We start from the raw sequence: 24,830 nt of genomic DNA, 5'->3' as shown, positions 1-24,830 counted from the left end.
TGACGAGTAAGTACATATCGCTCAATAGGCAAATGGCAGCTCACGCATGCGCCTGTCAGCACGTCCTGAACAGCAATACCGGCTCCCTACCTATACCAAAGCTGTGCGCAAGTGGGGAGACTATAGCGCCTGTTACAAATGCGTTATTTACATCAGTTATGCACGTATATGACGATTGCAGTACAGTATATGCATCTATAAGTGGAAAAAAGGCAGTGCTTCACTTTAAGTACATTTTCGCTTTACATACATGCTCCGGTCCCATTGCGTAGGTTAATGCGGGGTATGCCTGTATATGTATCTTTCTTCTATGACTTAAAATGTGCAAATCATCCAAAAAAAAACGTTTTCAACAGAAATGCATGTTTATATCATAAAGATAACAAGGATTGCAGTCCATATTTTGGCAAAAGGAATGTCTATATATTTTTTCATACTTTAAATGTTATTTTACATTTCTGTAATAATTCTCGCTGCATAAAATATAGGACAAGATACAGTCAAAATATAGGAAATTAACGATCCTTGCTGTCAGCTATGTCACTGTACTTTATCTAATATTAATTAAGTCAATGTCCCATTTACTGGTGTTTTATGGTTTGTAATTTTAAATATAAACCCCAATTTTCAGATGTTTATAACTTTTGAAGGCAACATTTCAGATTACGAGAAAACAACTTTTATCGATAAATATCAGAAGTGCAGATGTACCAGATGTGTGTGCACCTGGTAACTATGCCCTAATTCACTAATTAGCGTGTTGCACTTAGCAAATTGAATTGCATATTGCTCAATAACACAAATCACCAGGTAAACCTTACCACTTAGGTAACGCGAAAATGCACAATGGGTGCAATAACATCTAGTACATAGGGTTTGGGGGGGAAGAAGGGGAACCTTTCTCATTTTATTAACAGTTGCCAGTTGTACAGTATGTCCCCTCAAGCGTCCCTCCAAATAAATTAGGGAGACATGCCTATGCTGAAAAATGATGCACCTTGAGAAAGAGCGCAAGCTCGAAACGCGTTGGAGGGGGCCCCAGGGCTCATTTTTTGTGTACTATGCTCTGATCCAATAAACCTTTTTATTGGGAACACACTCTCTAGCAGTTTTTTCCTGTAGTGCTCCAACTCTCCTCATCAAACCTCTGAATATCCTGGAGAACAGGCAGCACACGTCCATGGAAGAAAAGACCCACAGAAGACCCATCTAACAGTGAGTGATTTGCTCCTTTTACACCACAGAAATCCTATTCAATGTATGAGACTGGACACAAGCAAGTGTGAGTATTCATCAATCAAGGGATGTTGCTCTTCCAGCTTATTGATGCAATGGAAGTGGTGTGATGCTTTTAAAGGGTTAACAATCGTGGGACACTTCAAGGATTTGGAATTATGTCTTCATACACATTATCCAGCAAATGGTCAGGTCTGTGTTAGAGCACTATACAGTGTTGTTTACTCTTATGCTGAAAAAGGAGCACACCTGAGCGATATGCTTCCATGCAAAATATATTTAAATGAGTCCCATCCCACACTTCCTAAGGAGATTTCCATACCAACTATATAGAGTTAATAATAAACCTAAGGCACGAACCTAATGACTACAACAATGAGTCCAGAAGAACTAGAAGCCACAAACACTGCTTTTCTAGGCCACAGTTATAGCAGTGTGAGCTAAACCAGCTGATCGGGAGTATTACTGTCACATCCTACTTTTGAACTGCACACTGCACACTGCTCACACATGTAGCTATTACCATATCTCACAGATATCTCAGGTGTGAACCACAAGGAGCATTAAACTGTCAACCAGGAAGTGGACGTTGTTTGCTTTTAAAGAAAGCCAGGGGGAGGGAGCTACTCCAGGTATATGCACAAATTTTGGTGCTACATGACGGATATTCACAAAAATGGCTACGATATAACAGGACAAAAATATTCACTGTTCCATCTGCCAGAGTGCCAGACACATACTGCTTGTCAAACCGCAGTTATAATCCTTAGAGCAGCAGAGGTGGCACCCATTTTCTTCTAACACAGGAGAGTGAGGTTGCCCATGTTTTGTTCAACTTCTATTTAATGTCACCTGGCCTCAGTAACTCATAACACTAAATACATGTTATTACTTTGTGCTTGAAGTGCTTTCAAGGTTACAAACACAAATCAACAAAATAGATATCCCTTTGAGGTGCTGTATGCTGTTAGTACACAGTGGGCACTGCAACCCATCAGCTGGCTTAGCTCACACTGCTAGAGCTGTTCTGAATAACAGAGATTGTGTGAATTCAACTTCTGATCCTGTTGGGTTTGACACCCAACCCCATTCCTAAAGTGCCTTAAACTTGTCAACCCAATAACACTTTGTGTGCTGTGGGAAGCAAGTGGAATAGATTCCTGCAGTTTGTAGAGTTTAATTTATTGGAAAATAAAGTATTTTAATTCAGTATGTGTCTGGCACTCTAGCAGATGGAACAGTGAATATTTTTGTCCTGTTATATCATCTACATTTTTGTGCATATCCGTCATGTACTGTAGCACCAAAATTAGTGCATACAGTACACCTGTAGTAACTTTCTTTAAAAGCAGCGCACTTCCTGATTTACAGTTTAATGTTCCTTGTGGAGCACACCTGAGATTCCTGTGAGGTAATTGCTAGATTAGCTATATGTGTGAGCACTGAGCAGCTCAAAAGTAGGATGTGCCAGTAATACTCCCTATCAGTTGGTTTAGCTCACACTGACTGGGAAAGCAGAAGTTGTGGGTTCTAGTCCTGTTGGGTCTGACATGATTCCAGTCATTAGGTTGGTGCCTTAGGCTTCTTATCAACTCTGTATACAGTACTGTAGTTGGTATGGAAATCTTAGCAAGCATGGGATGGGACTCATTTAAATATACTTTGCATGACCATTAGCATATCGCTCAGGTGTGCACTTTTTTCAGCACAGGCATGTCTCCCTAATTTATTTGGAGGGACGCTTGCAGGGATATATATACAACTGGCGAATACTAATGAGACTAGAAAGGTATTTCTCTCTCATCCGCCTGGATTGTCAAGCACTAAATCTGTGTGCGGAACAGATTTCCTGGAACTGAATATTAACAATTCCACCCATCTCTAGTACAGTATATAGCCTCCAGGATGAAACAGTTCACTCCATCAAAAAACACTATAAGGGGAATCAAATAAGTAATGTTAATGGAGAAAATTATTTCTTTCTTTAAACCATAATTCCCAACAGGTCTACAGAATTTGGGAACCCTGGATCAATATGCGATCGGGAATTATATCGCCATTGATCCTGTTATGTATATTCATGTCTTATTTTATTTACGATCTGTAATGTTTAAGATGTTGTAATTAACCTATGCTTCCTTCCTTGTTGTTTTTCCTTTTGATGTTCCCTATGGCTGGTGATCATAGAAGTTGATAAGACGTTTACCTGGGAAATCTTTTTGAAAGATGTCTGAAATCACCAGTTCATAATGTTAATATTACACTGAAACTATTTTTTTATTACTTTTCTTTAATTAAATTTTGGTAGTTGATATACAGTATGTCATGATAATATCATGAGATATTATGTATTTTAATACATAGGGTGATTCAGGGGTTAAAAAGGTACAATTTGGGTAAAAATACATTAAGGGTTTATAGCCTGCTAAAGCCTCAGCCAGGTCTAGTGTTAACCTGATATGCTCTAGAGCACGGGTGCGCAAACTTGGGGGCACGATTTGCTAGGGGGGACACGGCGGTTACAGAGGCCCTGTGCCCTTCCCCAAGGCATTTAATTCAATGCCGGGAAGGCGTAAGGCCTCTGTAACATCCCTTTCCTGCTGCCAGCCGCGTCTTCGGCGATGTGTCGCCATGGCAATGCGGCATCATGTGATGCCGTGTGGTCATGTGACACTGCGGGGTCACGTGATGTCACATGACCTGCAACGTCATTTGACGATGGGTTCTAAATGATGGGGGGAAGCGAACGCTGGGGCTCCCAGGCAGGGGGGCGCACGCCAAAAATGTTGCGCACCTCTGCTAGGAACATATTTTTGCAGACCTGGAAGTAAATTGTGGATTTACTGACACACACAAAGAGAATACTGTTTATGAGGGTCTCAAAGCATCCCTTGAAGGGTGTGGCTATCCTAAAAGATATGAAACATGGAACCAGGGACTTGACAGTGTGACGTACTGTATATAATTTTGAGATTTGCATTCGTGGTAGGGAGACGAATGCAATGGGTCTAAATATTGAAGGTCTGGCGGGTACTGGGGGACAGATATTCATTTGTCACTCAGGTTTAGGGGTAAGACAGTCATGCTTAGTCTTGTCACATCCGCCATGAGTGCCTGAATGTATTGATGTGACTCACATGTGTGTAAGTATTAGTTAAGGAAAGTTATGAGTGTTTATCTACTGAGGCAAAGTTTAAAATGCCAGTTTGTAAAGGTTTTTTCTTACTCTGTCATAAAACTGTCAATCTCGCAGCTGATTTCCGATGTGGGTGGGCTTATGTTGTTTCCATGGGGAAAAAGAATATTTAAGTCTTAGGCATGTATTAGTGGTCATGTGGTCATGTGATCGCTCAATCAAAGCTGTCGGAATGGGAGGAGTCATCCTTTGCCATCACTTCACATTACACATCACATCTCCATAGAATGCGATCTCCCCGAAGACAATTACCATTTTCTTTTCTGACTTAGTAGCTATGTCACAGGGCACTCAAAGGATCAACAGGGATAACAACAAATCATGTATTTTGCTTTTACTGACCTGGTGTTACTGCCACACCATTTCCATTTATAACAGGTCTTTCCTCCTCCTCCTCTTCTGGAGGTTCAATCCCCGTCTTCTCCATGTTGCTCACAGACTTATTGCGTTTGCGTTTCCCTTCAACTCTTGGAATGGCACCAGGAAAGATATGATCTGTTGCATTTAATAAAAGCGGAGCAGGTTCAGCTGGAGGCTTCGGAGTGCCGTAGTAATTTTCTGTAAACAAAATGTAACATTCACAGTTTATTACCAAATAAATCTAAGTTAAAAAAAAAACTAATTTACTGGGAATGTCAAGAATTACAATGCACCCATGTAACAAAAAATGTAAACCATAGTGCTGAATTAAATAATATACATAATACACAAACCTTTAATCTTGTTGGAACTACTGTAGTGATCTAGCATCTGGTACTGTTTCTGTTCAATGATTATCCATTCAAATAAAAATATCCCCACTGCTCTTTGTTTTTGTTTACTTGCCATGTGCTCTGTATATCCCTTCCTACAATATCTTGTACATGTTGTAGGGAATATTTCCAACATTGTTGGATGTACAGAACATGTAAACTGCAGCAGAGGCAATCAGCCTATTTGTCTTCGATAGAAAGATGCTTCTGTAGCGGTCATGTAAAATGCCTACAGTCATCTCTCCTGTTGGCAGTAAGGCCTGGTAAGTGTGGGCATGCCAGCAGTAATTATGGAGGTTTCCCCTCACACCCTGGTGGGGTGCCCTGTGTATGGCTGGGACTGGTCACATGCTCTGACTCCATGGTTAGTGATGTCAGAGGTGTGTCAGCCTCAGAAGCTTACATAAGGCACAGCACTGTGTTTAAAAGTTCTGTTCTGCTGAGAGGAGGAAGGAGTTCAAGTTCTATCAGAGTGTCAGTTATGTTATAGTAACTCCATGGGAGGCTGTGTCCAGGGACCTGGCACAGGACAGTGATTCCTGCGGGAATAAGTGAATCCCTGATCTAGGTGATATACCTATCTAAAGGGAGCACGGGCGAGATGATTGGCTGAATATACCCATTGTGGAGGGCAGCTATGCCCACCGTGACAATAAAGATGGAGCTGATCAGAGAAACCCCTGTGTGTGAGAGTCCAATGATTACACAGGAGGTTGCACCACCGAGGAGTTCCTCGTCAGGATCATCCCCATGCGGACGCAGGGACCCTGGTGAGGTGGAGGCGCTGCACTGGAACTAGGTGAGACTCAGCACACTACCTCAGCTGCCTGTCTGACGGGTCCTCCCCACACACCATCATGCGGGAGACTCAGGAGTCCTGTAGCCAACAGGTGCACCATCAGGCATATCTACACTGTAATGGGGTCCGGTTAGACCACAGGGGCCAATGTGAGATTGGGTGGGTCAGGCCGGGCCAGAAATACCGTTACATTTGGAGGCGAGCTGCTGAGATCAGATCCGTCAACAGGACAGGCTCTAGCTAGGCACACTGGGAAACAGGGAGAGTGTCTGCTGCCACTTTGTGCTGCGTAGGGATGGACCTAGGGGTGGTCAGAGGGGCTGACGGGATATTGTCAGTTCGCAGGGACAACCTAGGGGCCTGAAGGGAGTGAGGGGTCTGGAGCCGGGTTATAGCTGACCGAGTCACCTTGAGGCAGTGCTAGTTGGTAGGATGCCAGAAGGGATAGCCTGTTAACTTGGTCAGGAGTCCTGGAGAGGGTCTGCGCTAGGCTGACCAAGACAGGTAGACGCCCCAAGTACTGCATGGCAGAGCCAGAGTACCTAGCCCATTCCAGACACTCACCGTAGGGAGCACAGACTGGGAGGAAGGAGCCACAGCAGACACTGAGAGAGTGAGCCTAGCCTGAGGTAGTGCAACACTGGGTCACACCTAGATAAGGTACACATGTGGTGGTGCATCTGAAGCTGATCTTTATTGTACCGGTGTGGTGGCTGCCCCGCAGAGTGGAGCCCCATGTACGACAACTGTTACGAGAGAGTGGAGGATCCGCGTGGTGCGGAGAACATGAAATGGCGGACAGAGGCTGATGGGGAGGGCACCCGTGGCGTGCAACCCACTGAAGAGCAGACTGTCGCCGAGTTGTCATTGACCAGGCTGCTCTGGAGCGGAGCGAAGGCTATGGCTGCCCCGTTTTTATCCTGTATGGGACAGCGAGGGGCCACCCTTGAAGAGTGTGAAGAAATTGTTATAATTGGGGGAGAACCCCGTGAGGAGAGCAAACAGATGGACTTTTTGGGCTCAAAAGTCAACCAAAATGGCGGTTCCCGCTTGCTAGGGAAACCGCATGGGACAGTTACAGAAAATGTGGCTGGTGCAGGACTTGCAAAAAGCTGTCCGGGAATGGCGCGAACAGCAGAGCCCCGCCCTGAAGGGGGGCATGGCGCGAAAGCTATGGCTGCGCCGGGATGGACAGTGACTAATTCAGCCCCTGTGCTGAGTCAACCGTTGAGTTTATGGGACACTCCCCTGATTTCTACCAGGGGGAGTGACTATCAACTATGGCCTGTGGGGATGCACCCATTGGGCCCAGGGACTGATATTCAGACGGCGCCACTACAGAAAGTAGTTCCGGCCGTGGAAGAGCCGTGCAAAAAGGATGGTTATCTTGCACGAAGGGCGGCTGCCAGGAGAAGGCGGGAACTAGCCGCGGGAAAAGACCCCCACCCTTGTGGGGAAATTGGCGGGAAAACGCTAACCGCGCCCACCAGGACTGAGAGAGGTGCGGCCTTAATTAGGGGGCATGATATTCCCCTGTGGGACCCGCCCATTATTGCAACCCCTGGGGGCGGGTTCCAGCTCTGTCAAAGAAGGGAGGAGCCGAAGCAGGGAGTGGCGGATCCAGCAACTTCCATCAGTCAGTTGCGAGGAACCACTGAGAAGGAGAGACCTGTACAGGAAGTGGCTCCTATAAAGAGAATGGCCTGCTCCTCCACTGTGGGCACAATGGTCTCTACACAGCCCTACTCAGTGCCCGGCGGGGTGCTAGTAGTGAGGGTGGCCAATACAGAGACGGTGGTTGGGCTATGCCTACAATGCGGGCTGCCCGGAGGCACGGTCAACACGGCGGCACGTTGCCCTCATTGCGGGACTTTGTACCTGTGGCCTATGCCCACATTTATTCCTATACAGCCTGCTGACCCCCCGGTGGACGTGAAAAGGCGCTCCGCCGAGTCCCCGGGCGCGCTGTGGATCAACCGCGCGAGTCCCGGAAACAAGGGACTGGAGCCGGTCAAGTCGGCTGGGTCACTGGCGATTGAGGCGGCTGAATCAATCCCCGCGTTCGGGGAAAAGAGACTGTCACCACGCCCCGAGACCCCTAAGTCCGGGCGAGGGGATTACTCAGACGAGGACCTCCGTGAGCTGGCGGTAGTAAAAACGGAGCTGAAAAGGCATACCGGGAGAACGACACCCCGTGGGGTGAGTGGCAGGACGTCCCCCGCAGATCGGCGATCCGACCGACGGAGTCCCGCCATCCCAGGACCTGGCGGAGAAGGGAGAGAGACACCTACACCCCTGCGGACGGGTAAGCCAAGCAGCCCTATTACTTACTTGGTTGCAGCAGACGGCGAAGCGCTGGAAGGGCCGCGCCAGGCCCAACGCGCACGTGGAGAGACGGCATCACTTCCGGTGGCGACGGCGGAGCAACCGGATGTCGTCATAGAGGAAGAGATCCCGCATGGGGGTCCCACGCGAGATGGCGACGCTTCCGGTTCCGGGGAGGACGTCACTTCCGGTGGCGACGGCGGAACCCAGGAAGAAAAAGCAGCGACGCTTCGGCGGTCGGGGGAAGGTCCCCGATCACTTACAAGGCCCAGAAATTGGAGAGACGATCTCAGGACTGAGGAGGGTGAGACATCATCCTTGGACCAGTCTACGGACAGCCAGGAGCGGGTCGTAACCCCGTGGGGTCCCGTTCCGTGCCCCTATGCCCAAACCCCCGCCATAGTTAATACCCCTACCCCCATCACACGGTCACCGGGTTCACCGCCTAGCCTGGAGTACGTGGACAATTCACCGGGGGGCGAGGGAAGACGGACTGGGGAAAGGCAGCGCAGTGGCGCTACGGAGGGCGATTCACGGGGAGGGGGAGAATTGAGGGTAGCAGATACAGCACCCCAACCGGCAGTAAAGGCTCCGGGGTCCTCAAGGTGGTCCAACTCGCGATCCACAAGGTCGTCAGGGGTATTTTCATTTGATGACGACAGGGAACCAGGACCTAACCCATTTAAGGAGACCCGGTGGTGGGCCCCGTTATTTGAAGGGTACTCCGCGTGGATGGACCGTACTTGGTTCCTCATCCGGCGGGAGGACGTGGTAGATTTCTGGTGGAAAGAGGGAGAGTTTACACCCGAGCAGAGGGACAAGGAATTGCAGAAGAGGTGGTTCCAGCTGGAGCGTAGAGACATAGCGCCCATGGGTCCCGACACACTGTCAGATCCAGTCGATCCTGATGAGCCCCTATCATGGGTGTTACCTGGGAGGGCAGGTAATGCTGATCTGACCAGGGTCAGTAGGGCGGAGAGGGCTATAATAGTCAAATATAAAAAATCCCATGGGTTGGAGTATCCCTATGTTCCGGAGCCCCTGATGGATGAAATTGAGGACAATAGGGAAAAGTGGCTCCAAGAGACTATAGAGCTGTATTTAGTCAATAGGGGGAGCGCCATTGTAGGTAAGAAGGCAGAAGAAAGGATAGACACCCTAATGCGAGTGTGGAGCATAGGGAGAAATGTTCACAAACATAGGGTGACCTATGTGCCAGAGAGAGGATCGCCTAGGCATTATTATGTCACGGTCCTGGATATGGGTAACAGGGAGGTGAGGAAACCCGACCCAGATCACTATTTTTAGGGGGTACTAACGCATCACGCGGGTCTGTGGCTGCTGGTCGGGGCGGGCTTGGCGGATGACTGTATTCATGTGTGATGTTAATTATGTTTTCCGTTACAGTGCTTCCTGGAAAGAGGTATACAAATTTAGGTCCCAGCGAGGACGATGGGATTCACCAGGGGGAGAATGTAGCGGTCATGTAAAATGCCTACAGTCATCTCTCCTGTTGGCAGTAAGGCCTGGTAAGTGTGGGCATGCCAGCAGTAATTATGGAGGTTTCCCCTCACACCCTGGTGGGGTGCCCTGTGTATGGCTGGGACTGGTCACATGCTCTGACTCCATGGTTAGTGATGTCAGAGGTGTGTCAGCCTCAGAAGCTTACATAAGGCACAGCACTGTGTTTAAAAGTTCTGTTCTGCTGAGAGGAGGAAGGAGTTCAAGTTCTATCAGAGTGTCAGTTATGTTATAGTAACTCCATGGGAGGCTGTGTCCAGGGACCTGGCACAGGACAGTGATTCCTGCGGGAATAAGTGAATCCCTGATCTAGGTGATATACCTATCTAAAGGGAGCACGGGCGAGATGATTGGCTGAATATACCCATTGTGGAGGGCAGCTATGCCCACCGTGACAATAAAGATGGAGCTGATCAGAGAAACCCCTGTGTGTGAGAGTCCAATGATTACACAGGAGGTTGCACCACCGAGGAGTTCCTCGTCAGGATCATCCCCATGCGGACGCAGGGACCCTGGTGAGGTGGAGGCGCTGCACTGGAACTAGGTGAGACTCAGCACACTACCTCAGCTGCCTGTCTGACGGGTCCTCCCCACACACCATCATGCGGGAGACTCAGGAGTCCTGTAGCCAACAGGTGCACCATCAGGCATATCTACACTGTAATGGGGTCCGGTTAGACCACAGGGGCCAATGTGAGATTGGGTGGGTCAGGCCGGGCCAGAAATACCGTTACACTTCAATGATATACCTTTTAATGGACCAACATACCGATCGTACAAGGCAGTGCCATACTATACATAAACTTAATTTTTATCAGATGTCTAGAAACAATAAATCTAAAACAAAAAGTCACTTGGCCTGCTCATTTGCCCTACTTGAAACCTTTTAATCTGTGTTTCCTAATATCGTGGGTGGCAATGTGCCCATCCCTAGTTTTTATTATAAATACTTTACTGTATCCACACCTATCAAAAATGTTGGGTACTATCTGTTGTCTAGAACACAATCTTTGTTTCTTTTAAAATGCTTTTCCTTTGTACTATATTTATGCACTTGAGGAATATGGAACTCTATAATAATGCAATAAAATAATTATTGTTAAATAGATGTGTATCCCCCCTCATAAAGGGTTACTAGAAGGTTGAAGTATATCGAGCCCCACCCTGTGTTGCCATGGAATCATGACATCATGGAGGAGTATTTTTGAGAAGGGGAAGGATCAAGGAGGTTAGGTTCATGGAGGACAAGAGGAATGGAGCCTCGGGGGGAGTCGATAGGTATATTCTTAATGTAATGTTACTGAGCAGACCCCTTATTTTATTGTGTTGTAGATAGGGACAGTTAGTTAGGATCTGAGCAGAAAGCTAAGGGACTCCAACATAGCTAATGAATAGGAAACCGGCATGCCACAGAGGGCCTCAAGTCAAGAGGGCTCCCGGGTGTCGGCGGATCAGCTCTAACCTCGATCTGCATTAACATTCCTCTCAGTCTGTAAGGAAGTGTCAGTTCCCAAACAGGCCAAATGTCTAGTGGTCACTTACAAAAAAACCCTCTAGGTTTTCCGTATGGGTCCAGTGTAAACAGGGCTATAGCAAAGAGTATCCCGAAGCAACAAGGGGGAGCCAGGTCCAACAAAAGAACGAAACTAAGTTAATAAACCTCCATTATAGTGTTAAGAGTGCGCACTAATTGAAGAAACCGTAATCCTACATATTTAATCTAAAATGGTACAACGTCTGGAAATGTGAATTGTCCTCGTGCCTGTAGATCTGAATAAAAGACTGTTGTATGATAACATTTCCTGGTGCCCATTATTCTACATCTTTGCTACCTCATCGCCCAGCTACCTGAATCCAGCACCCTGAGTCAAGGTAACCCATGCAGAATAGCCACACGCAGTACATCGAAGTAGCTGGCAGGGAGGGTTACAGATGTATTTATTATAGAAACAGAAAACTTTACATGTACAAGATTTTTCTATGAGAAGTTTTGGTGTTCTGTTATTTTAAAGATCAGAGGCGTAGTACAGTGATTCCCAACAGGGGGTTTAGGAACCGCTAAGGGTTCATGAGGCATCTCCTAGTGGTTCGCCAAAACAATATGTAATGGAGGATTCCAGGCACTTTAGTTGGTTCTTGAGCCTGTGTAGGGACTGCAAGTAATAAGGCCCCGACCTGTACCTTAGCGTGCGGGTTATAGCGGTCAATTGCAGCAGGAACTTCAAACCTTGCTCCCGACAATGCTTTGCATTCACAGTGGGACAGCAGATGAGAGAGAAAGGAGCACAGCTATCCGCATCCAGAATGCATGTAATGAAAATAGGGCAACTCCAAGTACATTAAAAATAAATATTTATTAGATCAGCTTACAATGGGGTAGGACAACGCACCAACGCGTTTCGTCCATGAAACACGTTGGTGCCTTGTCCTACCCCATTGTAGGACTGCATGCTGAAGAATTCATCTCACTTGGAACTTCCAAAGTCAGGTATAGGGCAACAGCCCTTTTATTATTACCTCTCAAAACTGTGTGGGATTGCTTATGGATTATATCCCATGGGGGATTCATGTCTCTAAGGGACCCTTGGATGTGGCAGCTGTGTGGGCACCACTCGGTCTCCTTCCCCTGGGATGAACATTTCTGTTAATTATACAGTGGTTCTGAAGTGTGGATTCATTTGGATGGACTTATACTACTGATGAGCTTAATTTGTGATGCACCAACTCACCACATATCTATGCATTCACAGTGGGAAGGCATTGTGTGGTGTGACTTTGGAAGATCCTGCCGTAATTGACAGCTATACCACCAATGCTGTCTGCACACACTGAGGTGACACTATACTGCCGGGGATCGGTCAAATCATTTGTTAGCAATAGTCTGATTAGTACGCAATAAAATGTATTAATTAGGGGCCTGCAGAACAAACATTTTCTAGCAAGGGGGGCACACTGTAAAAAAGGTTGGAAACATCTAGTGCAATGAAAAGATAGGGCAATTTTAGTGCAGCTTTGTGAGTAGGACGGTGTTGGCTTAAAGGTTTGATGGGCGTTGGATGATCTTAAAACTAGAAATCATTAGACAAAGGGTTGTAAAATATCAACTGAACGCAGAGTCTCCTGGTGGTAAGACTATGACGCTTTTGCTTTGAGAGACCCCCTGGTCAGGGTAATGTAAAATATGGGAATTAATGAGTAAATACATTGGTATTGCTGATGTAACTCACATAACCACAACTAAGCTAAATTATGGAGAGATACAGTGTGCGGGATGGTAAATTACAGAGCTTTAGCTGTGGTGGAAGCAAACATGATTGAAAACAATTATACAGTAGAGTGATAGAAAAAAAAATCAATGTCTTTTTAAAATATTTACTGCAAGAAACATGTTTTTTTTAGAATGTAATAGGAACGACCTGCACAAAACCACTGTGTTAATTTTATTTAAAGAAATCACGAGAAAACGGAGTTAACTGGCTGCTGAGGTTTTCTTTTGTCACTCACTGATCGCTGTTATCTTGGGAAATTTGCTGTGGAAAATTAGCTTTGAGCCATTTTGTTATTTTTATGTGATGTGCCTGTGAAGCTACAATTGTAGCCAGTGTACCAACGCTTTGAAATCAGTCCACTGCTCAGACAGATGGCACGTCTCAAACAATTATACTTCACTCATGCACTGGTTGCTGATCAATGTCTTACGAGCAAAGCTTTTGGAATCAAATTGGTCAGGTCACAAAAAACTAATGGCAGCTTTGTATGCTCTGTATCATTAACTCTCCTCAGCTAAAACAACATACAGTTTGAACATATAGGCGCCTATTCATTAAACCCTAATATTGCTAATGCAAATCAGCATACAATTTTGGCATTTATTTCACTGTATTTATTAAGAATGATCTATGGGTATTTTTTTTTACTATTTTGCTTGTTATTTGCATCAACTTTTCGTCAGGTTTGCTGCAGTACCGGCTGGAAAGTGACAGAAAGCACAATTCCTGGAGGGGAGCAGAGACATAGGGGCCAGACACTAAGCAGCTGATACATGAAAAGCAAATAACGATCGTTTCACCTAAATTAGTAGCAGACGCCATTTCCCTGAATTTGATGCATATCCACAGTGAATTAGTGAATTCTATGCAAAAACAATGGGCATTGTTTCTCATTAGCATAGGCTTACAGTCAGGTTAAATTAGCACTGCCTTACATCAGCTTCAAATAAGGTCTGTCTTACCTACATGTGGCATCAGTCCTATCCAGACCCCGAAGTATGGAGGGTAGGGGGATGGGGGAGAGGGGGGGGGGGGAGAGGAGGACGGAGGAGAAGGGGGAGAGAGAGAGGGGGATACAGTCCTATTTTACAAGAGTCCCAAGTTACCTATATACCTCCCAAACACACCTTTATACAATACGTGGAGAGACACCTGTGCACAATAAAGAACACAAACATCTGAGATATCTGGGAAATATGCTAATTTAAGTCCTTTTAATACACTTCACATATTTCCCATTTATCTCAGGGGTGTGTGTGGCCACAGAGAGAGCCAGTGACCAATTTAGGAGACACAAAATAACCTATGTACCTTCACATATATTACCTATGTACCTCCATATACAGTACATTACCTATGTACCTCCATATACATCACCTATGTACCTCCATATACATTACCTGTGTACCTCCATATACATCACCAATGTACCTCCATATACATTACCTATGTACCTCCATATACATTACCTATGTACCTCCATATACATCACCTATGTACCTCCATATACATTACCTATGTACCTCCATATACAATACATTACCTATGTACCTCCATATACATCACCTGTGTACCTCCATATACATTACCTATGTACCTCCATATACATCACCTATGTACCTCCATATACATAACTTATGTGCCTCCATATACATTACCTTTGTACGACCACATACATTAAAAGACAGGAGTGCCCAATGCTATTATACTTATTACCATATATGTTTTGTCAATTTGATGTAGCATTGGGCACCCCTGTCTGTTGTTGTATACATTTGCCACGCTCAGTAGCACTCATTTTGGCATAAATATATATTCATGATGTGGTGGGTGTGGGAGTTTGAGCTAGCTGGGAATGTGTGTGCTAATCAATTTCTGACTGACACCACATATATTAGCCTATACTCTTTTTCGTCTCCATCAAAAGATTTGTGGCTGTGACTTTTCAGACGGTCTGCAAACTTACAGCTTAATGAATAGTTCCTTCATATGTAAATTTGCAAGTCCCATGGAATTGGACAGCCGGAACCAAGTTGGATCAAAAACTTCGAATTTTGCACAATTTGGATATGTAATAAGGGTTTAATGAATGCAACCATTTTATCGCTCGAAATTGCATTTTAATGAATAGGCCCAATAAGTATCTTCACTTATTTAGAACAAAAGAAGAATATATATTTCACTTGGAATAAAGTGAAATCAGTCACTATTACAATACATCTCTTATACAGTATGTAGTTCAAGGTCACCTGTACAGTGAGTGCTAGAGCCGCTTGAAGCATGTTGCATACTATGAGCTAGCGAGACGTGGTCATTCATGTTGGTACCAAGGGGAGCATATTGGTGAGGTTGGCCACGGAGGGCGCACTCATACTGTGCTGACCCAGCTTATACCTCTCCTTTCCTCCCTTAAAGCGGGTTCAGATACCAGCACACCGTTCCACATTTGCTCAATTCATACTTGGCGCTCTATGTGAATGATTGGATTTGTACAAAGGTTCCCGGGATCTTTATTCTATTAGCAGCCCTTAGTCATTTATATATTGGTCCACAAAAGGGTTTTTGTAGCAGCACTGGACTTGGGACCTGTTCCCACATACACTAGTTGAGGAATAGGCTGGAAAGAGCGTAATGCTGAAACTACTAGTACAAGTACTAACAAATACTCAAGTGTGGGAACACCTGAGAAATAGCAATCATAATATGGTCTAATTTGAATGAATTTATGAAAAATTTTGGGGGACAGCAAAAATGTTCAAGAGACCAACCTAGAGCAGCCCAGGGACAAAGAATAAACCCAGTGAGGTGCTCTAAGGAAAAAGAAGGATCAGTGTTTGCTGTGTATGCTTAACAGTATGTACCCTTCTGTAAATGATGTAAAATGAGCAAGTATATACCAATGTGACTAAATAAACAGATCGGGAAAGAAAAATAAGAAGAGGAAGGTATTCAGGTTATTAAAGGAACATTTCCTTTAAAGAAAATTCCCTCTAGGTGCAAAGCAGGGGGTCCATGCAGCTAAACCACATTAATTTCAGCTCCGGGGACCCCCTGCCTCCCGATATACTTACCTCGATAGGTCATGTTGGTATCTCCTGCATGTTAAAAGGTCTCGCATCATGCGGACCAATAGGAAGCTGCGATAAATGACATAGTGGCTTCCTATTGGTCAACGTTATGCGGGACCTTTAAACCACCATATTGATCGCCCAGCTGGGACTTCTGCCTGCATGGCCTAAGGAGATAAGTATCTTGGAAAGCAGGTGCTAACCGGAGCTGAAATTAAAACAGTTCAGCCCCGTAAACCCCCTGATTTCCCCCCAAACAAACATAGGCCTGAATCACACCTTTAAATCAGAAGAGACAAGATATACAGTATCACTTCAGAATTACAAGGAATGTAACAAAGGGCAAAAATGCAACTAGACCAGCAACATTTGAAAATTAAAAAAAAAAGCAAGAACAATATGAAAAAGTTCTTCAAATACACAAATATCAAAAGCATTATACAAGTGAATATACTGTATTCCCTCTTCAGAGTGAGGTGGGCAGGTAAAGGTGTTTCTTAGATGGTAAGCTTCTGGATTGATCTCCTAGCCTATTGTGAGCGAATTTATGTTAATGTGTTTCTTATGCTTGTTATTGAGTCTCATCACCATTGTACAATGCTGGAGAAAGTTGGTGCACTATAAATAATTGATAATTATAATATTAACAGTTAAATATTCCACACATTCTTGCACCAATATATACTAAGAGGAACCACTGCCAAAAGTTTTCTGAATTTGTTTTTAAAAATAACTTTACCATTAACCCTTTGATTGCCAACGCGCTGCGGCCCCTCCAGCATTCTGATCAGGTTACCGCGCAGGACATGATCTGCTCTGGCAAAACGAGAAGGATTTTTGGACGTAGCTACTACGTCCTAGGAGACCCAAAGGGTTAAATTACATCAAGCTTACAGAGTAAGAAGTGCCGAAGAGAGTCTGGAAAAACAGGCAGTTAATAAAAGCACCTGGCCCTTCTCATATTCACCCATGGGTTCTTAATGAGCTCAGCTGCACCATTATACTTGATATTTAAGGATTTTTTTTTTTGTAGCAAAAAACTTGTATGAAACAGATGTCTCCTTTACTTAAAAAAAAGTGGGTTCGACTGCAACAATGGAATTGCAGACTTGTAATCATACCAACAATAGTGGGGAAATTAAAGATCTAATAAGGCATAGTATTCCAGAATAGTTTTTACAAAATACATTATTAGTAATATAAAGCATTGTTTCACGAGGGTTAAGTTACCCAGTCATTAGCTAATTCGATGAAGTAAGTACCTGTAGGAATTTAGATCAAGGTAATGAAGTAAATCTGTTCAGACTTTGCAAAGTCGACACAAGAGGACATTGTGCTCAAATAAATGAAATTGCCCCAGGTGCCAATATCTGCTCCTGAATTGGGAATCAGTTCAATGCCACGCAGAAAATAGTGGTTATCACTTAAACGTCTTTAGATGTCTCTAATGTCTTAAGTGGATGGCCTCAAGGTTTGGATTTGAAGCCACTGTACTTTTAAATTGTTTATAAATGACTTAGAACCATGGTTCCCAACTCCAGTCTTCAAGTACCCCCCAACCGGTCAGGTTTTGAGAAAATCCCAGCTTCAGCACAGGTGGCTCAATCAGGGTGGCTGAAGTCAGGGTATTTCTTAAAACCTGACCTGCTGGGGGGGGGGGGGAGGTTGGGGGGGTCTTGAGTATTGGAGTTGAGAGTCCCTGACTTAGGCCTGGGACATAGTAAGCGCTTAGGTGCTGCTGCTCGCTCTTGCTTGCTGCCGCTCGCTCTACCAGGAGCTTTTTGCTGTCCTTGCAGAGGAGACAGCAAGCGCGCTTGGGAGGCGGTTATCACTGTGTGTGTGTGTCACTTGGTAGCTGTCAGTGTGTGTGTGTGTGTCACTTTGAAGTGGTCTGTGTGTTTGTGTGTCACTGGGGAACCTGTGTGTGTGTATGTGTGTATCTGTGTGTGTGTATATTATATAATATTTTAAAAATTAAAAAAAAAGACATGTTGTGAGAATAAATTATTTATTACATTGTGCAACTTTGATAAATATATTCACGCACGCGCACACACAGACGCGCACACAGACATACATACACACACATACACACACACACACACGGACACACGCACACACATGCACACGCACCCTGCCCGGTTTCTCCGGTTCCCCTCTTCATAGCTCCCCCCCTCCCTCTCCCTTCTTCCTCCACCCCCCTCTCTCTCCCTTCTCCCCCCTCTCTCTCCCTTCTGTCCCCCCTCTCTCTCCCTTCTGCCTCCTCTCTCTCCCCCCTCCTGCCTCCTCTCTTCCCCCTCTCCCCCCACCCCTTCTCCCCCCTCTCTCTCCCTTCTCCCCCTCTCTCTCCCTTCTGCCCCCTCTCTCCCTTCTGCCCCCCTCTCTCTCCCTTCTGCCCCCCTCTCCCTCCCCCCACCCCTTCTCCCCCCACCACACCACTCCGTTTGCCCCCCCCACCACCAGCCCGTTTTTCACACTCACCCCCCTGCACCAGCACCAGCCCCAGCCCGTTTTTCACACCCACCCCCCTGCACCAGCACCAGCCCCAGCCCGTTTTTCTCACTCACACACACACACACACACACACACCTCGGTGCTGCCTCTGGTCTGGTTGCTCAGTAGTGAACAATGGCAGACCGGCTGCAGCCCCATTGGATGGGAGCGGTTACGTGACCGCTCCTCCGCTTCCCGAGTGGCAAATTTCAAACTTGCCACTCTCGGGGAAGTTTCTCCTCCTCCGCACGCATCAGAGCGCATGCGGAGGGAGAAAGTATAGCCGCGCTGATAACAGATGCAGGGGCTTTGTGCATCTGTTCAGCGCGGCTCAGCGCGGCTCAGCCCGCCTCAGCGATGCTGAGTTCACTATGTCCTGGGCCTTAGAGGAAAGCATAGTGAGCAAAGTTTCCATCCCTGACGATTACTAAATTGTGTAGGGTTTTAAAATTAGAGTAGGGTGCAAATCCTCTATATATTCCTAAATATTGGGAGTGCAAGCAGGTAAATAGCAGATGAGGTTTATTATATAAAAATATACTGTTTTGTATTGGGTAGCTACGTAGCAACAATAAGCCGTCTACTTAAAAACATAATGGAACAATGTTAGGTCAGTGTTTGTGGCGAAGGATTTATGAGTGCTTGTAGAGACCAGGCTTAGCAACAGTTCTCAGTGTGGTGCAGCAGGTGTGAATGTTGCCATATATCATATCGCAAGGAGAAATGACCACCAATGGACAGAGATGTACTCGACTGGTTCCCAAGGGATAGCAAAAGACCAAGACGATGGCCAAAAGTAATATAGGAGGATGAAATCAGAAAATGTGCTGAAACAATGTGGACAAAAGAGGCTTGCCACTGCAGTACCTGGAAGATCATTGGGAAAACCTTTATCCTGCGGTGGATCGACAATGGCTGAATATTACGATTACCTATATATAAAAATGCAACTGTACAACTCTCTCTCACCTCCAGCACATTCCCATCTTCTTTTAAACATGCAACTCATCACGCCTATTCTAAAGAAATCCTCTCTTGACCCAGACTCCATCGCTAACTACTGCCCTACTGTATCTCTCTTCTCCCCTTTGCCTCCAAGCTACCTGAGCGACTTGTATACAACCATCTAATTCACATTCTCTCCTCCAACTCCCTGCTTGATTCTTTGCAATCTGGTTTATGCTCTCTACACTCCACTGAGACCGCACAAACAAGAGTCGACAATGACCTACTCTTAACTAAGTCTAAGAGTCACTTCTTACTAAGTCTCCTGGAACTTTCTGCTACCTTCGTCACTGTTGATCACCCCCTTCTCCTGTACACTCTCCACTCCATTGGCCTCCCTGACACAGCCTACTCCTGGTTCACATCCTACCTTTCCAACCACGCCTTCGGTGTTTCCTTCTCTGATGTCTCCTCCTCAACGACGCTGCCAACTCTTACATCTCAGGCCCTCATCCCCAAATATATTCCTGAATGTCCCCTATACTCTGCCGATGACATCCGCCTTTCCTCCTGCCTTATCACCTCCTCTCACTCCTGACTACAAGACCGCCGATGCTTCCCCCTCTCTCTGGAACTCCCTACCACGCACCATCAGACTCTCCCCCAGCTTTCAGTTATTTAAAAACTCCCTGAAAACTCACCTTTTCAAGGAAACCTATCTAGCACACTCCTAACACCCTCCCCCCGCCAAACCTATTGGTACCAGCTGTTGGGCTGGACCATACCCCATCCCATAATTAGCAGCCACGTTACCTTTTGTTTCAACTTTGTCCCTAATTCCCTCTAGATTGTAAGCTCTCACAAGCAGGGCCCTCATTACCTTTTTGTATCTGCTTGTGCTTGTTTGGCCATATTTTTATGTAACCATTTATGTAATTATCAAATCTCTGTATCTCCACTGTACCGCGCTGCAGAATATGTTGGCACTTTACATAGATACAATGATAATAATAATAGTACAACTATAGCTTGTCAATTGTCTGACTTTGAACACTTGTCATATAATCTTACATATCTAATAAGGAAAGTACCTAGAACAGCTTGATATCAAATAGGGAGCAAGAAGAATAGGAGTCTTGCAAAAGATCACAGAGAGCTGTTATAAAAAACAATAACATTACCTCTAGGCCAGGGGTAATTTTCTGGGGTGGGGCACAACATTTAAATAAAATGCCGGGGGAGCGCGCGACGCCTTCTGTATGTCTCTTAGGCCTCTGTGTGTCTCTTTCTCTCTTACCGTCTCTCTGGCGGCTTCTGGCGACACGTCACTGTGACAACGCGGAGTCAAATTATGCAGCGGGGTGACAATGGCAACGCGACGCCACATGAGGAAAAGTAAGGGGGTGGGGCAAGAGTAGGCAGGGCGGCGCAAGCAAAAAAGTTTGCACACCCCTGCCCTAGGGCCTAGGCCATTCCTTTATGGTGGATAGAAAATGTTGTTATAATATTAAAACAAATCTGAAAAAATAACTATCCACTTTTTGTTGACAGACATTGTACAACCACTATGCTCATATATTACAGATAAGAAAGTTGCTATTTCAAGGGCTGGTGGACATTCTCTACATTTCTACCGTGGGTTAGCTGAAGTGTTCCTGTAAATGTGATATACTGTACTACAGTAGTGAACTACAAAATTTATTGACTCCTAGAAATGCATTAACAATATAAATAGATTTGGGGTGAGCTGCAAGAAACTGAAACAAAATCACGAGCGGTGAACAATACGTCCAGAATGTCTATCAAGATTCGCTAAATTACTGTCTTGGAAAAATCCAAACAGGAGAGTTATGTTTATTAAATTTAAAAAAAAAACAAATGTCAGTTTATACCTGTAATGTGACGTTAACGTACATGTTGCAGCTCAAAACAATTACTATCAGTTAGATAGTATCATTATTAAGCAGTTAGGCTGGCTAGGGAAATAGGAATAAAGTTGCGTCCATAGAAAATAAGAGATGCAGAGAAAGAGGATCGTAGAAGCACATTTTCCGAATAGGTGAATCTTTGTAGGGTTATTCAGTATTTTTGTATGTTATTTGTAGGGTGTCTGTCCTGTCCTGTCCTTGTCCTGTCCTTGTCCGGTTTGGCTTGGCTCGCTGGGCAGCGAGTCTCTGTGTCTCTTATTTCTGCTGCCTATTTCTGCTCCCCATATTTTGTGGAATTTTTCGGTGCAGTGTTTAAGGAAGGCAGTGAGCCTCTCCATTAACATCACTTCGTTAATACTATTTGTTACCATTGACCTGGATTGAGGCAATGGGTTTTTCCAAGTGACTGCTATCGCGCATCTGGCTGCTGTCAGAATATGCGATACCAGGTGCTTAATAAGGTGGCTTATTTCCTCTACTGGTTTGGCCAGCAGGTATACCAGGAGGCACAGGGGGATTTCTAAGCCTGTGGTCTCGTTTATAATCTTCTGGATCATCTTCCAGTATTTTTGTATTACTGGACAGAACCACCATATGTGGGCCATGTCACCTACGGGGCCGTATGCCCTTCAGCATTGGTCAGAGGATTCTGGGAAGATCTGTTATGCAATTTTTATTTCAAATATTGCAACCCATGTATAAATAAATAATTATTAGTGAATATGGTGTTCATTTGAAAAAATATCAATGCAATCTAATTTTTTAATCATGCCAAATTTTAACACAGCTACAGTATGTGACCCTTTAGTGAATCTGTCCTTAAAGGCCATCTACTAAGCAGTGCTATGAAATAAGTCACATTTTTCTTCAAAGAACTTTAAGGTGTCTTTTGGCACTGAAAGGTGTCTCATAGCATAGCACCGCTTAACAAATATGGGCCTGAATCTCTTCTGCAACACACCAACCTTCTAAGTCATAAACTGAACTACACTTACAATTCATTAATGTCAAAACAATGCAGCATGTCCTAGAACAAATTATTATCCTTTTTATTTCCTCACGTGTACCGGTACTGTGAAGTTAACATATCAACATGCAGACAAATGTTAATTGAAACTGCACATTTTCTAAAAGTATTTTGGAAGCTACATCAAACAAATCTTGTTAGCCCACATTTTTACAAGTTGGAGCAGACTGACAGATATTAAGGTTCATACAGAACCCCCTTCCCAGACTTTCAACACCACAACAATCTCAATGTCAGATTTGCTTTGATGAACCCTATGTTGTTTCTCATATTTGTTGTCGTAATGATCATATCCAGGATAAAATGCTTTCAGCTGCATTCATAAGCTTGGTTTACTACACTTATTATCTTGTGATTCTAGATAAACTCCTACACTTGCTTGTTTAACCTTTTATTTTTATAAACACTGGACTAGTGGAGAATATACAATCAAAAACTAGAGAAACACATTAATACTTTAAGCAGTTTGCAGTAGCAGCAAAAACACCTCTTTTTTTCTTACTTTAGGAAAACCAGGATGGAGGTGGGGGGTGGGGTTCAAGGACTCCCTTGTTGGTAAATGTAACTTTTACATTTTGCCAGGCTCTGTCAAAAAACTACAACAGTGGATACTGGAGTCACCAGTAGAAAGCCGATAATGTTGGGCCGTTGCTTTGACTGCCAGAGTCAAGGCTGACCGGAGAGCCATATTGTTCTCCCAGGCCAGTACTCCACATATATAAATTTTAGAGGTTGGAGTTCTAACTTACACATTTGTCAGGGTATCTGCTAATGTACTTATCATTTGATGTCTGCCCCCAATCCATCCTACATTCCATCTCTCTAACCACAGAAGTGAGGTTCAAAGGAACAGCTTTATACAAGAAGGGAAGGATGTTGGACGAGGCACACAAGTACTAGGACAGGAAGTGTGAATGAGGTGGGGCTCTTCCAGTAATTTAAAAAAAAATAACCAATACAGGCATACCCCGGTTTAAGGACACTCACTTTAAGTACACTCGCGAGTAAGTACATATCGCTCAATAGGCAAAAGCCAGCTCACGCATGCGCCTGTCAGCACGGCCTGAACAGCAATACCGGCTCCCTACCTGTACCGAAGCTGTGCGCAAGCGGGGAGACTATAGAGCCTGTTACACATGCGTTATTTACATCAGTTATGCACGTATATGACGATTGCAGTACAGTACATGCATCAATAAGTGGGAAAAGGTAGTGCTTCACTTTAAGTACATTTTCGCTTTACATACATGCTCCGGTCCCATTGCGTACGTTAATGCGGGGTATGCCTGTATTGTATTTACGGCATATATTCTTTTAATCATATAGCATCGTTCGTTAAATGCAACACAGGGTGGGATAAGTGTCCCAAACATATTAGTAAACAATAAAAAACGGAGTTGCATATCTGCCACAAAAAGATGACTACATTAATTAAAAGGGGAGAGGGAGTGGCTCAGTGAGTAAAAGACACTGGCTGGCACTGAGATTTTGAAGCAGAGGGACCTGGTTCAATTCCTGGTGTCGGCTCCTTGTGACCTTGGGCAAGTCACTTTATCTCTCTGTGCCTCAGGTGCCAAAAAACATAGATTGTAAGCTCCACGGGGCAGGGACCTGTGCCTGCAAAATGTCTCTGTCTATGCACTACGTATAACTGGCAGCGCTATACAAAAACATGCTGTTATTATTATAAAAGCAAAATCTGATCTTTTGATAAACTGTAAAAAGTAAAAAAAATAAACTAGCATATCGCATTCATTTGAAATAGATGTGTGTGTAAGGTGGTGAGTGTTTCATAACTTGCCCATTGCTTGACCTACGAAACCTGACAATAGTGCATTATCTGTTCTGTGTGTTAGGTAGTTTTATGGGTTCTTAATACTATTCCCCTTATCCAGATGCCATTCTATTACAATGTAATTCACCAAGCCGGGCTCATACTGACACAGATGTCCCATACATCTCAACATAATGAAATCTGTTTCCTTGGCAACCACAGCCCCACAACAGCTCTCCGAGCTTCCTGCCGTACACACACGGCTGCAAAGAAGCAGAAAGAAGCATAGCATTTATCAGATCTAAATGCAATGTTGGTTTGTATTCAGCTCTTGATGGCATTTTGCTTACGGGTGAAAAATAAATCAGTGGTTTTAAACGAATTTACATTTTTGTCAGTGCAGGGTTTTTACATCTAATGTGAAACTTTCCACTTTTTTTTAATAGATATTTTCTTTTTTTCCTTTTGAAAGGGATAACTACACGGTTAATTACTAA

At 44.6% G+C, this 24,830-nt stretch overlaps 1 protein-coding gene across 16 annotated transcripts in view; it reads right to left on the bottom strand.

Annotated features, from left to right (window-relative positions):
* MAGI2 (membrane associated guanylate kinase, WW and PDZ domain containing 2) overlaps positions 1-24,830 on the bottom strand; it is a 1,068,715-nt gene that overhangs the window by 384,460 nt on the left and 659,425 nt on the right. For all 16 annotated transcript variants that reach the window (XM_075599598.1, XM_075599601.1, XM_075599590.1 and 13 more), the window contains one exon: positions 4,775-4,990. In XM_075599598.1, the coding sequence (XP_075455713.1) occupies positions 4,775-4,990 (216 nt within the window). The remainder of the gene's footprint in view (positions 1-4,774; positions 4,991-24,830) is intronic.

The sequence above is a fragment of the Ascaphus truei genome, chromosome 5 (assembly GCF_040206685.1).
Source record: "Ascaphus truei isolate aAscTru1 chromosome 5, aAscTru1.hap1, whole genome shotgun sequence".
Lineage (NCBI taxonomy): Eukaryota > Metazoa > Chordata > Amphibia > Anura > Ascaphidae > Ascaphus > Ascaphus truei.
Note: the sequence above shows the minus strand (reverse complement) of the source record. Positions and strands in the feature narration are given on the sequence as shown.